At 40.6% G+C, this 14,255-nt stretch overlaps 1 protein-coding gene across 1 annotated transcript in view; it reads left to right on the top strand.

Annotated features, from left to right (window-relative positions):
- LOC116634720 (laminin subunit alpha-4) overlaps window positions 1-14,255 on the top strand; it is a 154,135-nt gene that overhangs the window by 78,054 nt on the left and 61,826 nt on the right. The window contains exons 5-7 of the mRNA XM_032408263.1: window positions 3,507-3,612; window positions 9,603-9,714; window positions 12,505-12,672. Coding sequence (XP_032264154.1) covers window positions 3,507-3,612; window positions 9,603-9,714; window positions 12,505-12,672 — 386 coding nt within the window. The remainder of the gene's footprint in view (window positions 1-3,506; window positions 3,613-9,602; window positions 9,715-12,504; window positions 12,673-14,255) is intronic.

Raw genomic sequence — 14,255 nt, forward strand, 5'->3', positions numbered from 1 at the left:
CCTGATTTGTGACCTAGGATGTGATCTATTCTGGAGAATGTTCCAGGAAGAATGTGTATTCTGTTGCTTTGGGATGAAATGTTCTGAATATATCTGTGAAGTCCATTTGGTCCAGTGTGTCATTTAAAGTCTTTATTTCCTTGTTGATCTTTTGCTTAGATGATCTGTCCATTTCAGTGAGGGGGGTGTTAAAGTCCCCCACTATTATTGTATTGTTGTCGATGTGTTTCTTTGCTTTTGTTTTTAATTGCCTAATATAATTGGCTGCTCCCATGTTAGGGGCATAGATATTTACAATTGTTAGATCTTCTTGTTGGATAGACCCTTTAAGTAGGATATAGGGTCCTTCCTTATCTCTTATTACAGTCTTTGGTTTAAAATCTAATTTGTCTGATATAAGGATTGCCACCCCAGCTTTCTTTTGGTGTCCATTAGCATGGTAAATGGTTTTCCACCCCCTCACTTTCAATCTGGGGGTGTCTTTGGGTCTAAAATGAGTCTCTTGCAGACAGCATATCAATGGGTCTTGTTTTTTTATCCAATCTGATACCCTATGTCTTTTGATTGGGGCATTTAGCCCATTTACATTCAGGGTAACTATTGAAAGATAGGAATTTAGTACCATTGTATTGCCTGTAAGGTGACTGTTACTGTATATTGTCTGTGTTCCTTTCTGGTCTATGTTACTTTTAGGCTCTTTCTTTGCTTAGAGGACCCCTTTCAAGATTTCTTGTAGGGCTGGTTTCATGTTTGCAAATTCCTTTAGTTTTTGTTTGTCCTGGAAGCTTTTTATCTCTCCTTCAATTTTCAATGACAGCCTAGCTGGATATAGTATTCTTGGCTGCATATTTTTCTCATTTAGTGCTCTGAATATATCCTGCCAGTCCTTTCTGGCCTGCCAGGTCTCTGTGGATAGGTCTGTTGCCAATCTAATGTTTCTACCATTGTAGGTTACAGATCTCTTCTCCCAAGCTGCTTTCAAGATCTTCTCTTTGTCTCTGAGACTCGTAGTTTTACTATTAGATGTCAGGGTGTTGACCTATTTTTATTGATTTTGAGAGGGGTTCTCTGTGCCTCCTGGATTTTGATACCTGTTTCCTTCCCCAAATTAGGGAAGTTCTCTGCTATAATTTGCTCCAATATACCTTCTGCCCCTCTCTCCCTTTCTTCTTCTTCTGGGATCCCAATTATTCTAATGTTGTTTCGTCTTATGGTATCACTTATCTCTCGAATTCTGCCCTTGTGATCCAGTAGTTGTTTATCTCTCTTTTTCTCAGCTCCTTTATTTTCCATCATTTGGTCTTCTATATCACAAATTCTCTCTTCTGCCTCATTTATCCTAGCAGTTAGTGCCCCCATTTTTTATTACACCTCATTAGTAGCCTTTTTGATTTCGACTTGGTTAGATTTTAGTTCTTTTATTTCTCCAGAAAGCGTTTCTCTAATAATTTCCATGCTTTTTTCAAGCCCAGCTAGTATCTTTAAAATCATCATTCTGAACTCTAGTTCTGACACTGTACTAATGTCCATATTGAGTAGGTCCCTGGCAGTCAGTACTGCCTCTTTTTTGTTGTTGTTGAGGTGACTTTTTCTGTCTTGTCATTTTGTCCAGAGGAGAATAGATGAATGAGAGAACAAAATGCTAACAGGGTAACAACGTCCCCAGAAAATATACTCTAAACAAATCAGAAAAGACCTGAAACCGGGGGAAAAGAAAGGGAAAGAAAGAAAAAAGAAAAAGATAAAGATAAAGATAAAAACAAACAAGAACACAACAAAACAAAAAAACAGAATATGATCAAATATGATCAGCCTGGTGCATAGATCAGTGCCACACACTAGATTTTGGGTGTATTTTGGTCTGTTAGAAAAAAATGCCTCCCAAAATTTTAAAGAAAGAAAAACTTATATATGTACAAAAATAAGGGTTAATACGATGAAGGGATGGAATATGACTGTAAAGATGAAAATTATAAAAATTTTATAAAAGGAATTGATAAGATAAGAAGTTGGTTGAAAAAAGAAAGAAGAGGATTTTAAAAAAAAAAAAGAAAAAGAAAGGGAGAGAATGTGATCAGGCAGGAGACTAGAACAAAGCCATACACTAGAGATTTAAGGTATATTTTGATCTGTTAGAAGAAACTGTATCTCAAAATTTTAAAGTGAGAACAACTTATATATATATGCCAAAAATAAGGGTAATTACTATGAAGGGATAGAATATGACTCTAAAAATGAAAAATAAAAATGTTTTTTAAAAAAGGGATTGATAAGATGTTGGTTGAAAAAGGGAAAAAGAAAAATTAAAAAAAAAAAAAGACGGTTAAAGAAAAATTAACTTTGAAGGACTAAAGAATCATGGTAAAAAAGCCATGAATTCTATGTGCAGTATTCCCCTAGCACCAGAGATCGGCCATTTTCATTGATCCGTAAACTTGGTCTTGGCTGGCTGTTCTTGCTGATCTTCCGGGGGAGGGGCCTGTTGCCGTGGTTCCCAAATGTCTTCACGGGAGGTGGTATTGCTCCGCCCTTGCCGGTCTGGGCTAAGTAATCTGCTTGGGTTTGCTCTCGGGAGCTTTTGTTCCCTGCAAGCTCTCCATACAGCTTTGGAGGCCGAGAGTGAAATGGCGGCCTCCCAATCTCTGCCCCAGAGAAGCCGAGAACTCGGGGCCCCACTCCTCAGTGAGCCCCCAGAGAAACGGAGTCAGTCACTCCCGTCTCCCCAGTCTCCGGCCGCACTCCGTGCTCACCCGGCCTGTAACTGAGTGTTTCTATCTCTGGCACCCAACCCCGTGTGGAGTCTCCAAACCCAGCAGATCCCTGCGCTGCACTCCCGTGCCGCTCCTCCCGGGGGAGGAAGGGGAGTCTCCCTGGATCTGCCGCTTGTTGGGTCCCTGCTGGAGGAGCAGTGGCCCGACTGTGCCGCGGATCCCAATTTATGGCAACCCCGAGCTGAGAGCCCGCTCCTCGGCTCCATCTCTGCAGCCGGCTTCCCCGCTCTGATCCCTGGGAGCTCTGCCGCACTCAGGCACCCCCGGTCTTTCTGTGACCCCGAGGGTCCTGAGACCACACTGTCCCACTAGGGTTCCAGCCCCCACTTAGCAACTGGAGCGACATCCCTCAACGGAGCCGACTTCTAAAAGTTCTGATTTTGTGCTCCGTGGCTCTATCACTTGCCAAAAGCGGCCAATGCAGGCCCCTCCCCCGCCATCTATCCTCCCGAATATCGCCTCGGATTCACTTCTCCACATGTCCTATCTTCCAGAAAGTGGTCGCTTTTCTGTTCAGAGAGTTGTTGCTATTCTTTTCTTCGATCTTCTGTTGAGTTCGTAGGTGTTCACAATGGTTTGATCCCTATCCAGCTGAATTCCTGGGACCAGACGAAATCCAGGTCTCCTACTCCTCCGCCATCTTGCTCCACCCCCCCCCCTTTATGTATAGTTTTTAAAAACCTGGTGTGCACATCTACTGATTATTTTCAAAACTTTTTTTTTTCCACAGACAAAATTGTCAGAAAGAGAAAACCAGTATGTCCTAAGAAAGATACAAATCAACAATGCTGAGAACACAATGAAAAGCTTTCTGTCTGACATGGAAGAATTAGCTGAAAAGGTATGTATTCAGTTTCTGGGACTGCCTTCAGAGAAAGGATTTAGCTATGGTGAGCCTGGCTAGTCACAAACGATTGAGGCTTAACACAGTGCAGGAAAAATGCAGTCACCCATGTGCCTTAAAATAAATCAAGGGAAGATCTGTGGAGAAAGTTAATATACTTGGTCTCTACAGTCTCTTCCCGTTTTGATTGCTTTCCTTGGAAAACTATGTTTATGGAGAACTTTCATGGTATCTGCTGCTGGTTAATATGGTTGATATAGGTTTCAGTTAGGAGAGTTGGTCAGCTGTTTGCCATAACATTTTATGACTAAGAGCTGTAGAGAGCCCAGAAATAAACTTTATTACATAGAATATAAAATTTAAATGTTTGCTAAAGGTTGCCTTAAATAATAAAAAGAAAGAACCATGCTGAGAAAACAATTTTGTAGGTTGACAGGAAAAAAAAATATCACTTTCAAATTTCACTTTATACCATATACTAAAAGAAATTCTAGACAGATTAAGACTTGAGTTTAAATCTCAAATCCATAAGAAAGCAGAACTAAATAATTGTTAAGCCTTGAAAGGAAATAACAGTACTCTTAAATATAGCATGAAGAATTATAATAAAAAGAGGTAATAGATTTGACAAGATAAAATTTCAAATACCCAGTAAAACAACTAAATAAATGAAAAAGTCGACTAGACTAAGAAAAATACTGAGGAAAATATGGCTTGTAAAAGCTCTCACAAATTAACAAGAAAAACATTAAAACAGGAGCAGAGTCATCATGAAAGACTATTAAATACACTCCCCAGGAGCCTAACGGAAAAATATCCATCATCTGTACTAATAAAGAAAAATATAACTAAGTTACAAGGTGCCATATTTTACATATTAAAATGTTTGACACATTTTTCCCCCTGCTTATGTTCTACCAGTACTGACCAGAGTACTCTGGAATTTCTACTTTCAGACGCTGGTGTTTGACATTATAAACTATTGAAGTTCTTTTCCAAAACAGTTCTTATTTTTTACAAAAATAAAGGTTAAAATAACTCTGATAATCTCTTTTGACCTTGTACCTCTTAAACTTTTAAGAGATTATGCTTCTAAAAACATGAATTATTCTAATTGGATCTTTGGAAGATTCAACTACTTTGAAATGTGTATGAAAATTGTGTCCTCCATTCCCATGCGGTGGTGCATATTAATCCAACCACAAGCATATGTAGAAAGCAGTGAGATCTCTTAAGTTTCAAAGGAAATACCAGGAAAGAAATCTGCGAAAAACTCATTGTTTTTTCATTTCGGTATCATGGTTGGAATTTGCCCAAAATGTCTCAATTCTTGAGAAAATATTTTCCCCAAGATTAGTTCTTCTCACTGCTCAGACACAGAGTTACTGATCCTTTTGTTGTACAATTTTTCCATTTCCAGTGTAACTTAAATGCAGACTTTCATAGGGAGAAAATAGCCTGAGCTTAAAAGTGACATCACAATAGAAAAGGCTCCTGGGGACCAGGAACAGACCACCAAAGCAGGAGGTTGATGATAAAGCTCTTGAAACTTTCAGCTGTTTCCACTGACTCTTATTGAAAATAAAGTCCTTCTAACTATGACAGCAGTCCAGATGGTGTAAGAACCTGCTAAAACATTTTGAAACAAATGCCCAGAGCTTGTCTTAATGACTTCTCAAGCATACTTCAATCCTTTAGTCTAGAAAAGTCCGTGATTGATTCTTAGAAAGATGTAAGAAAAGGGTTGCCTTCGAAAGTCTTCTACCACATAAGTAACTAATATTTGCCTTTAAATAGAGTGAAGGATTTCACTGCAGGTTCCCACAGTGATTTTTTTTTTTTTAAATCACAGTAATGTTGCCTCTTGAACTTGAAAATACCTGCTTGCAAATTGTCACACAAATCTCATGAGACCCAAATCTCACAGTTCACATTAACCTAAAGTGACCAGTTTTTGTCCCAACCTTTATAACCAAGTCTCCTAGCCTCTTTTTGGAAAATTCTACAGCCCTTTTGTACCCTCTCACTTCTGGGAACCCCCAAAGGATGTCCATGCATTTGTATTCACAAATAGCCACTGCTCAAAATGACCTCACTTCCACCACTGCTGATCATGACTGTAAGAAAAAGCCAAAGACTATGTCAAGATTCCACTGTCCCACAATCCCAAGCCACCATGCTCAAAGTCAGAGTGGTACTAGGCTACAAGCAAAAGTGGAGGTGGTGGCCCTCTCTCGATCTCAGGGCTGCCTCTTGCCAACTGGACCTTGAAGTTGCAGTGCAGAGCCCCAAGTCACAGAGCCCAGTCTCCAAGGGCTGGTTCAGGAGGTGCTGCACCATCCCCTCCACTTCTCCATCTCCTCCATTTCCTCTGTCTCCACCCTACTCCTTCAGCCACAACAAAAGCTCCCTGTTTATCAATGGATCAAAGAGATGTTTAGGACTAGAAGAAAAGTAGGTCACCTGTATACGTCAAAATCACCTGAGCCTCATCTCTGATCCTGACAAAAAGGTAGGGTAAAAAATAAGAATATGTTTCAATTCTGAAAGCATGACTTACTACCTGGTATATAAGTGATTGTGCGAGCTGCTAGGGATACTGAAATGAACATGATAATATAGCATAAACCCTGCTCTCAAGCAGTTCACAGTCTAGCAGGGAAAACAGATACATAAAACAAAATAATTATAACATAGCATTCAATAAGAGAGGCGTGGTACAGGCTAAAGAGAGAACTCTAAGGAAGAAATAATGAACTTGTTCACTAGGGGTACATGAGGGAACACTTCTCAGAGAAGTTGAGTATTGACCCACGTATTCAAAAATGACTAGGAGTTTATCAAGTACTTCCAAGCAAGAGAAAATACCACAAGAGCAAAGAGATATTCATAGTGTGTTCTTAGAACTAGAAAACTTTTGACCATGGCCTAGTAAAGATTAGCTGCAAGGCAAGGAGCAGGGGATACTGCTGAAGAAGTTCTCAGAGGCCAGATCATGAGGAACCTTGACCACCACACTCAGGAACATGTGGACTTCATCCTGTGGACTCTGGAAAACATTGAAGTATTTACGTAGAACAATGAACTGATCAGATTTGAAATTTTGAAAACATTCCTCTGCAGTAGGGATGATGGATTGGCAAGTGAAGACTCTGAAGGTACGGACACCAGTAGTCTGGAAAATTGCCTCAGTAGTCTAGACAAGCATGGTTGATTGCTACCTGGCCTTCATATGAGAAGAATTTGCAGTGATCAGGTATCAATCAAGACTGTGGTTGTAAGGAACAGGAAGAGAGGCCAGAATGGCAGGCAGGATAAGAACAATTGGGTGACCAACTGGACATGAGGATTAACAAGGAGGAAAGCTCTGGCTTGGAGAAATGCCTATTCTAAGATTACAGAACGGGGGTGCCTGGCTGGCTTAGTCGGTAGAGCATGCAATTCTTGACCTCAGGGTGGTGAGTTCAAGCCCTACATTGGGGGTAGAGATTACATTTAAATAAATAAATAAATAAATATCAAAAAATAAAGTTACAGAATGGATTACTCTGGATATTTCTCTGTAGATGCCCAGAGGGTAGTTAGAGAAAGATTTGAGTCAGTAGCTCAGAGGAGAGATCCAGTCTGGAAAAGCTTTTAGAAGCCATCCATGTTCAGGAGGTAGGGAAACCCACAGTATGTATCCCTATACACATTCTGAAAATGGCACACCAGTATTCCAGTACTGTTTCGTCCAGTACTGTTCTTGTTTACGCTTGTCTCCCAGAGTGATTCCTAAAAGTTTCCCCTTTCACTTTCAAAAGCGTCACAGCTTAAGCAATAATGTATATGATCACCCTAGACACTGATTATCATCCTCACTTAGTCTGGTTGATTTTTTTTTTAAATCAGTAATCTAGATACACTACCCTTCATGCCCTGTATTACCGAAAAGTTCTTGCCACTTTTTATGTCACATATGTACAAGGTGAATTTGCTGTTGAGGGGAGTAAATGATTCATCTATTTGTAATGTAAACCATCAACCGGTTTATAGCTGTGAGTTAATTTTTTAATTTCAGCTCTTCTTAAAGCGAGGTGCCCCAGTTTTACCAGAGGCCTATACCGTTATTTTTCTTCCATAAGCAAAGTTACAGAAAAAAATAAATAAAATAAAACTTTCAAATAAGGTATCACATCTATTAGAGCCAGTAAGTTTGCAATTTAAAGTGATAGGCTGTCGTCTTTACCCCTGATTCTTTTGTCAAACATAACGTGTATATCTAAGCGCCCTCTGGTGTTTGTCAGAAAGAAGTCTTAGATGTATTCCAGCCTCGCCTTGCCTTTCATTGCTTCAATTCCAAGTTTCCTTAAAAGAAGTAAGTTAAACGACTACAGTAATTACAATAGGCCTTTTTCTTTGAAGGATTAAGCCAAAGTAAAAATAATAATAATAATAAGTGTTGTGCTTTGCAAATATAATTTAAACTGGATCAAAAATCAACTTGTTGAAAATTTCTAGATGCTTTAAATGTTTGTGTCCATAATTTTTAAAAGCAGGGAGGGGTGATGTCAGAATAAGAGTCATCTTATTTTCTGCATCATATAATTTTAAAATGGGCACAGATTTCGTGTCTCTGGAAAGCATGAGAACAAGGCAAGAGGAAGACAGGCATTGGAGGAAGGAACACCCATGACTCAGAATGCAGGTGTCCGTTCAGAGAGCCCACTGTTTCGGGAAGCATCTGATGGTCGCATTACTGCTGCACAGGGAGCTTTATATGGAAGAGATTTGGGACTTGCTTGATAAAAAAAAACCTCTGGGGCACGTGTTTAATATGATACCATTTTTGCACTGTCTTCCTTGACTAAGGGCCACTTCTGTGGGTTATGCCTGGAAAGCATAAGAGCTTTTCCAGGTAAAACCATGGCATAATCGTCTGGCTGGAACACTGGAGGAGAGGAGAGACTTTTGACACAGCCACTCCCCTGTCCTGGTGAAACTGTGCAGTGGGTCTGCGAGCATGCTGGGGGGCAGACCACCCTGCAGTCCACTCAGATGGGGCAGCACTTTGTTAGAGAACCGAACCAGAAAAGCACCAGATGAGGCGAACGGGCATCTACCAAGTGTCAGACAGAAGAACTCCTTCTCCGCTTACATATAGCCCATGAGCCAATCTTTCTAGTGCTAAAAGGAAGTACACGGTACACATCCCCACCGCCGTGCCTACAGGCCAGTGTCCTGGCCTTGGACCATTTCTTAGATGAGCTTCTGTCCTTACACACGCAGAAATATGCACGTCCACATCCACACCCACACGTGCTTCCAGAACCTGCATTTGAGTCAGGATTTCGTCTTGACAAATACTACATGGAAGCTCAGAAACAGAAGCTCCCCTGTGGAGAGAAGGGAGTCTGCTTCTCAGAGAAGAGTCTCATTCACTCCGAGCCAAATCTGCTTGAGTAGTTATTTGTACCCAAGTGCCATCAGTGTTGATGGGAATTTGGAATGCAGCACTGAAAACAGCATTGAGCCCAGTCAGCATAATCCTTTAAATCTCTGGTAATTCAGTGTCAGCGCTGGTTGGACCACCCAGGAGCCACTGGACGCAAGGAGCATTTCAAGGTCTGCCTACTTTCTCAACAATTTCCCCTGTGAAACTCTAAGCTCTTCCATCAGCACAATGTCAGAGTGGTCAGCAGACACGGGTAATTTCCTAGTCTGGAACCGTGAGATACAGTAAAAATTCGAAGAGTAAATTCCATATGAAAGGCAGTTGGTTTGGACTGAATTGTGACTGATGGCATAGGAACACAGCTGATTTTATAGCATTCTGTGACACCAGCCTTCATGCATGATTTCTGGGACCATTTTATATGTTATAGAACTTTCACATGCCAAGGAAATTTATGTTTATGGAGCATATTAGGCCCACCCACCACTACATGCACAGATAGAACATTCCCTTCTCGTAAATTTAAGCTGCTGTTTATATGGATTATTTATAGGAAAGTCAAGTCTCAAGAAGGGGCAAGCTGGCCCAGAAGGAAAGCATGGATACCATTAACCACGCAACTCAGCTTGTGGAGCAAGCTCATGAGATGAGGGATAAAATTCAAGGTAAATATATTCTCTTCTCATGCAGCTTAATGTCAAGGAATCATTCATGTTGTTAACAACAACAAAAATATGGCTACTGTTAGTGTTCATTGTGTGCCAGGAACTGTTGTTATAGCGTTATATATAAGGTAATATATATGCATTTATGATATTTTGTATGTATTACATATAAGGTCTTCCAGTTTGTCCATCTAGGATTTCTGAGCATTCACCCCTACTTACTATCCGTTGGTTGTCAAGAATAAATGTATAGAATCATTCCCTTTCCAGGCATTTCAAGGCAGGGAATACCCTTCCAGCAGAAGAAATGGAATGCTATGGTGTCTCTAAAATGCAAAAGTTGAGTAGGAGTCATGTTTTTCTGGACTATTTGCAGCAAAAACACTGCCTTTAGAGTGGCAGGAATCTGTCCACTAGTCCAAATTGTCCTAAGCTCTCTCTATGATGCCATTTCCCAAAGATCAGGCAGGCAACATGCTCTGGTCCCCAAGCCAGAAGAAAAGCCTGGAGGGGGCGTGTGAGATTTCTTTGCCCTAAAGCATTGTGGCAGATTTTACCTTCCCTCTTAGAGGAGTACTTATTTGTGCTCTAACTTCTGATAAGTGTTGGCTGTATTTTGAAGACTACCTTAATTGCCCACTGAAAGCCAGCCTCCCATTTACCAACAGAAAACAGGCACTTTCACTTGTTCTAAAATAAAGAGAATGTCCTTGGCTTACAGTCTGCCAAGATAAAATATTTGTGTGTTTCCATAGCTTTAATCCTATATATGAAGAGCTGGGTGACAACACCAAGTGCATCTCAGGGCACAATGGCAGCAAAGGATCCCACAGTGGGAAAGTCGCATCTTTATCCTGAGGTATAGGGAACATATTCCAGGCAGAGGGATGAATGCAGCCAAGATGAGACATTTGCTATATTTCCTTTGGTGGCTATAATACACAATAAAAATAAATGGCATGCATTTCAAACACCCCCCAACCCCGTTCTCGCTGTTTCATGCTTTTGCATCTATCAATAAAATATTTTTTTTCATTTTAGAGTTAGTATTTTTTTTTCAAAAAGTAAGATTGAACCTAGATGAGCTGACCTCATCTAATTAAGAAATAAATGCCCCTCTAGGCAGCAAATAAAGCCAGCATCCTAGTAAGCCATTCAGAGAAAATAATTCACCTTTGCTGTTATAAATTTTTTATTCTAACGTGTTTCATTTGGAAGGAATCTAAGCCCTCTATTTGACCCTTTAAGCATAGGAAAAGGTGAAAGACATACAAAAAAAAAAAATGTAAATGGGAAACAATAATTTCCATCAGTTTACCTTTTAAAAATAATGTATGAATAGTCTCCAAAGACTAAGGCAAAAATGTTATTGTCTACATTTCCTTTTTCTAATCTACACCAGACATGGCTAAAATAAAACAGGCCAGAATTGAAAATGTAATATTTGGATCAAAATGCCAGAGAAGTCAGCGCTGCAAGGGATAGATCTAAGGGGGGTGCGGGGAATCTATGTTTTGCTTATTTCTGGAGTTAAGATTATGAATTTCACTTGAAAAGTGAATGTTTAATCCCTTCATAGTTTTGTTTCTAGCATATCTTGGTTTCCCTATAACTTTCTCAGTAATATTTACAGTGTTAAAAACCTCTTACCCCATTTATCTCCTTTCCTTCAGAATTCAGGGATGCTACACAGTACCAAGAGTGTGTCATTCCTTTTTCCCAACCATCTGTAAAATAACTCCTGGTGACCTTCAAGCTATTATCCATATAAAATACAAGCCTCTATCTGGTATGATTTATGTGACACCAGTGTTTGTTTACCCATCTTGTCTGGCCAACCGCATAGATCATAGTAAACCACAGACACACAATTTTATTTATGCCAGGAAGATAAAATGCTTCTTCCCAGAGCTGTCAGAGGACAAGGTGGCAATTACATAACTTTCATCTGATCATATTTAGTAGGAAGAGAAAGTCAGAGAACAATTCAGCTCTGCTGGTATTTAGACAACGCATCTAATCCCTCTGAGCATCAGCAGTCCCTTTGGTTCTAAAATTCTCCAGAAGTGGGGTGAAAATGACCCAGAATCAAAATGGCCCAATCTTGACAGTCATACTACAGAAGGCAGATAGCAATTGCAAAGTATGTGTGTGTGTGTGTGTGTGTGTGTATACACAAAATATATAAATATATATATATGTATTAATGAACAAAAACTCACATCACAATATAACAAACCTCTATTTTTATATCTGGTCTGTAGAATAATCTGAAAGATCCACTTGAACTACTATTAATATACTCTCATTTTGGTTTAGAGCTTTGGTCAGATCCTTGGCTAAAATATAATTAATATCTAATACATCCTACATATGACAGGAGATACCTCAGAGGATTTTCTCCACGTTATGTATTTTATGTAAAAGTTTGATCAAAGACCCCAGATTTGTGGGCCTTCGATGTTAATGTTCGGGAATTGCTATGGAAACCAGACACAGCTGAAGTTAGGACAGGCTTTGTATTAATCCCATTCCCATTCTGAAGACGCCAAATGGGAAACAGAGTTGTTTCCTCAAGTTTTACTTCTCCTTGGATCATATGGTGAATTCCAGTGCTGACACCAGTATTTGCAGCGTGAACATCAGTACACTGTCTTTGAATGAAACCCTCTTTCCATTTTAGGATCAGCCCTGCCCTTTGCCCTCACTCTCCATGTTTTTAGTGGCATCACTGTGAAATGCCCTGACACCTCACCCTGCTTTCTTCTCTCACTGTGTCCTTCCTTTCAGAGATCAACAACAAGATGCTCTATTATGGAGAGGAGCAGGAACTTACCTCTGAGGAAATCTCTGAGAAGCTGGTGTTGGCCCAGAAGATGCTTGAGGAGATCAGACGCCGTCAACCATTTCTCACACAAAGGGAGCTGGTGGATGAAGAAGCAGACGAAGCCCATGAACGTAGGTGTTTTCAACTCCTAAGGCGCAGCACGTGTCGGCTTCCTTTGTGGGTCCAAGAGAGGATACTGAGCCACAGGGGAACATTTGGTCAAAGCAAGCAATCCCCAATATTTGCAGATTTTTTTTAAAGATTTTATTTATTTATTTGAGAGAGAGAGCGTACGCACGTGCAAGCATGCATGAGTTGGGGGGAGGGGCAGAGGGAGAAGGAGAAGCAGATTCCCGAATGAGCAAGAAGCCCAACACAGGGCTCGATCCCAGGGCCGGGGGATCATGACCTGAGCCGAACGCAGACACTTAACTGACTGGGCCACCCAGGTGCCCCTAGTTGCAGCTATTTAGAACTTAATACGTGGCCTCAGGGACTCGGTCAGGACAACTTACCTATACAATCAAGATTTTTAGATCCAGGCCCAACCTTGAGCTTTTGAAAAACAGCTGAGATTCCACATAGAATCTATAGACCTTAACCACTGAGGAGAAGAAATAGGGACTTACAGTTGGTGAAAATGTATAAAACAGGAGAAGAAAAACTAAGGGGAACCACTTTTCAGAACTACAATAAAAGAAATCTTACCAAGAAGGCAGTAAAGCTACAAGCCCAGCAACATTCGTGTTCTGAGGTCTGGGAATGACTTTTAATGAACTTTTAACCTCCAGTGCAAATTGAACATTTCCTTTAATGATGAATGTAGGCAAGAAACCACAGTAGTATTAGCAAACCTATGACTTGGTCACTCTATCAGTTATCAATGACTAACAACTCCAAACGTATTCATTCATTTTTTTTTTTTAAGATTTTATTTATTTGACAGAGAGAGACAGCAAGAGAGGGAACACAAGCAGGGGGAGCAGGAGAGGGAGAAGCAGATTCCCCGCAGAGCAAGGAGCCCGATGCGGGGCTCGATCCCAGGACCCTGGGATTCTGACCTGAGCCGAAGGCAGACGCTTAACGACTGAGCCACCCAGGCGCCCCAAACGTTTTCATTTAAAATAACCATGTATTTGCTCATGATTTCATTGGCAATTTGGGCTCAACTCACCTGGACAGCTCATCTCTGCTCCATGTAGCAGGAGCTGGCTCCTTCAGATGTCTGGGGCCTCGGCGAGGATTGCTGGGCCTCTCCCCCTTGTGGGGTGTGACCCTCAAGGAGTCTCGCCCAGGCTCATTCACATGGCAGCAGCCTTCCAGGAAAGCAAGAATGGAACTCAGCTGTGTCATATCTATCCTACTGACCCAGACCGGCCCAGATTAACGGTGTGAGGAAATAAACTCTACTCCTGATGGTAAGAGCTGCAAAGAATTTGTGTCCATTTTAATCTACACAATCAACAAGAGAAGCCACGGATTTGGGTATTGGATTTTAGCTGCACTCTGATCTCACAACATTCAGTTCATCAGTAATTCAAAATTATGTAGTTATTAGTCCCACCTCTAGATCTTGTTATTTCAGACTTAATAAAAAAGCACATGTACTGTTATATCACCAATTTGTTTTTTAATATTGTGGTCTTCTTTTTAAGTCTATGTATTTTATTTTACGCATTTTAAAGTACATGATAAGAAGGGGCCTGAAGGCTTC

The sequence above is a fragment of the Phoca vitulina genome, unplaced genomic scaffold, assembly GCF_004348235.1.
Source record: "Phoca vitulina isolate PV1807 unplaced genomic scaffold, GSC_HSeal_1.0 scaffold9, whole genome shotgun sequence".
Classification (NCBI taxonomy): domain Eukaryota; kingdom Metazoa; phylum Chordata; class Mammalia; order Carnivora; family Phocidae; genus Phoca; species Phoca vitulina.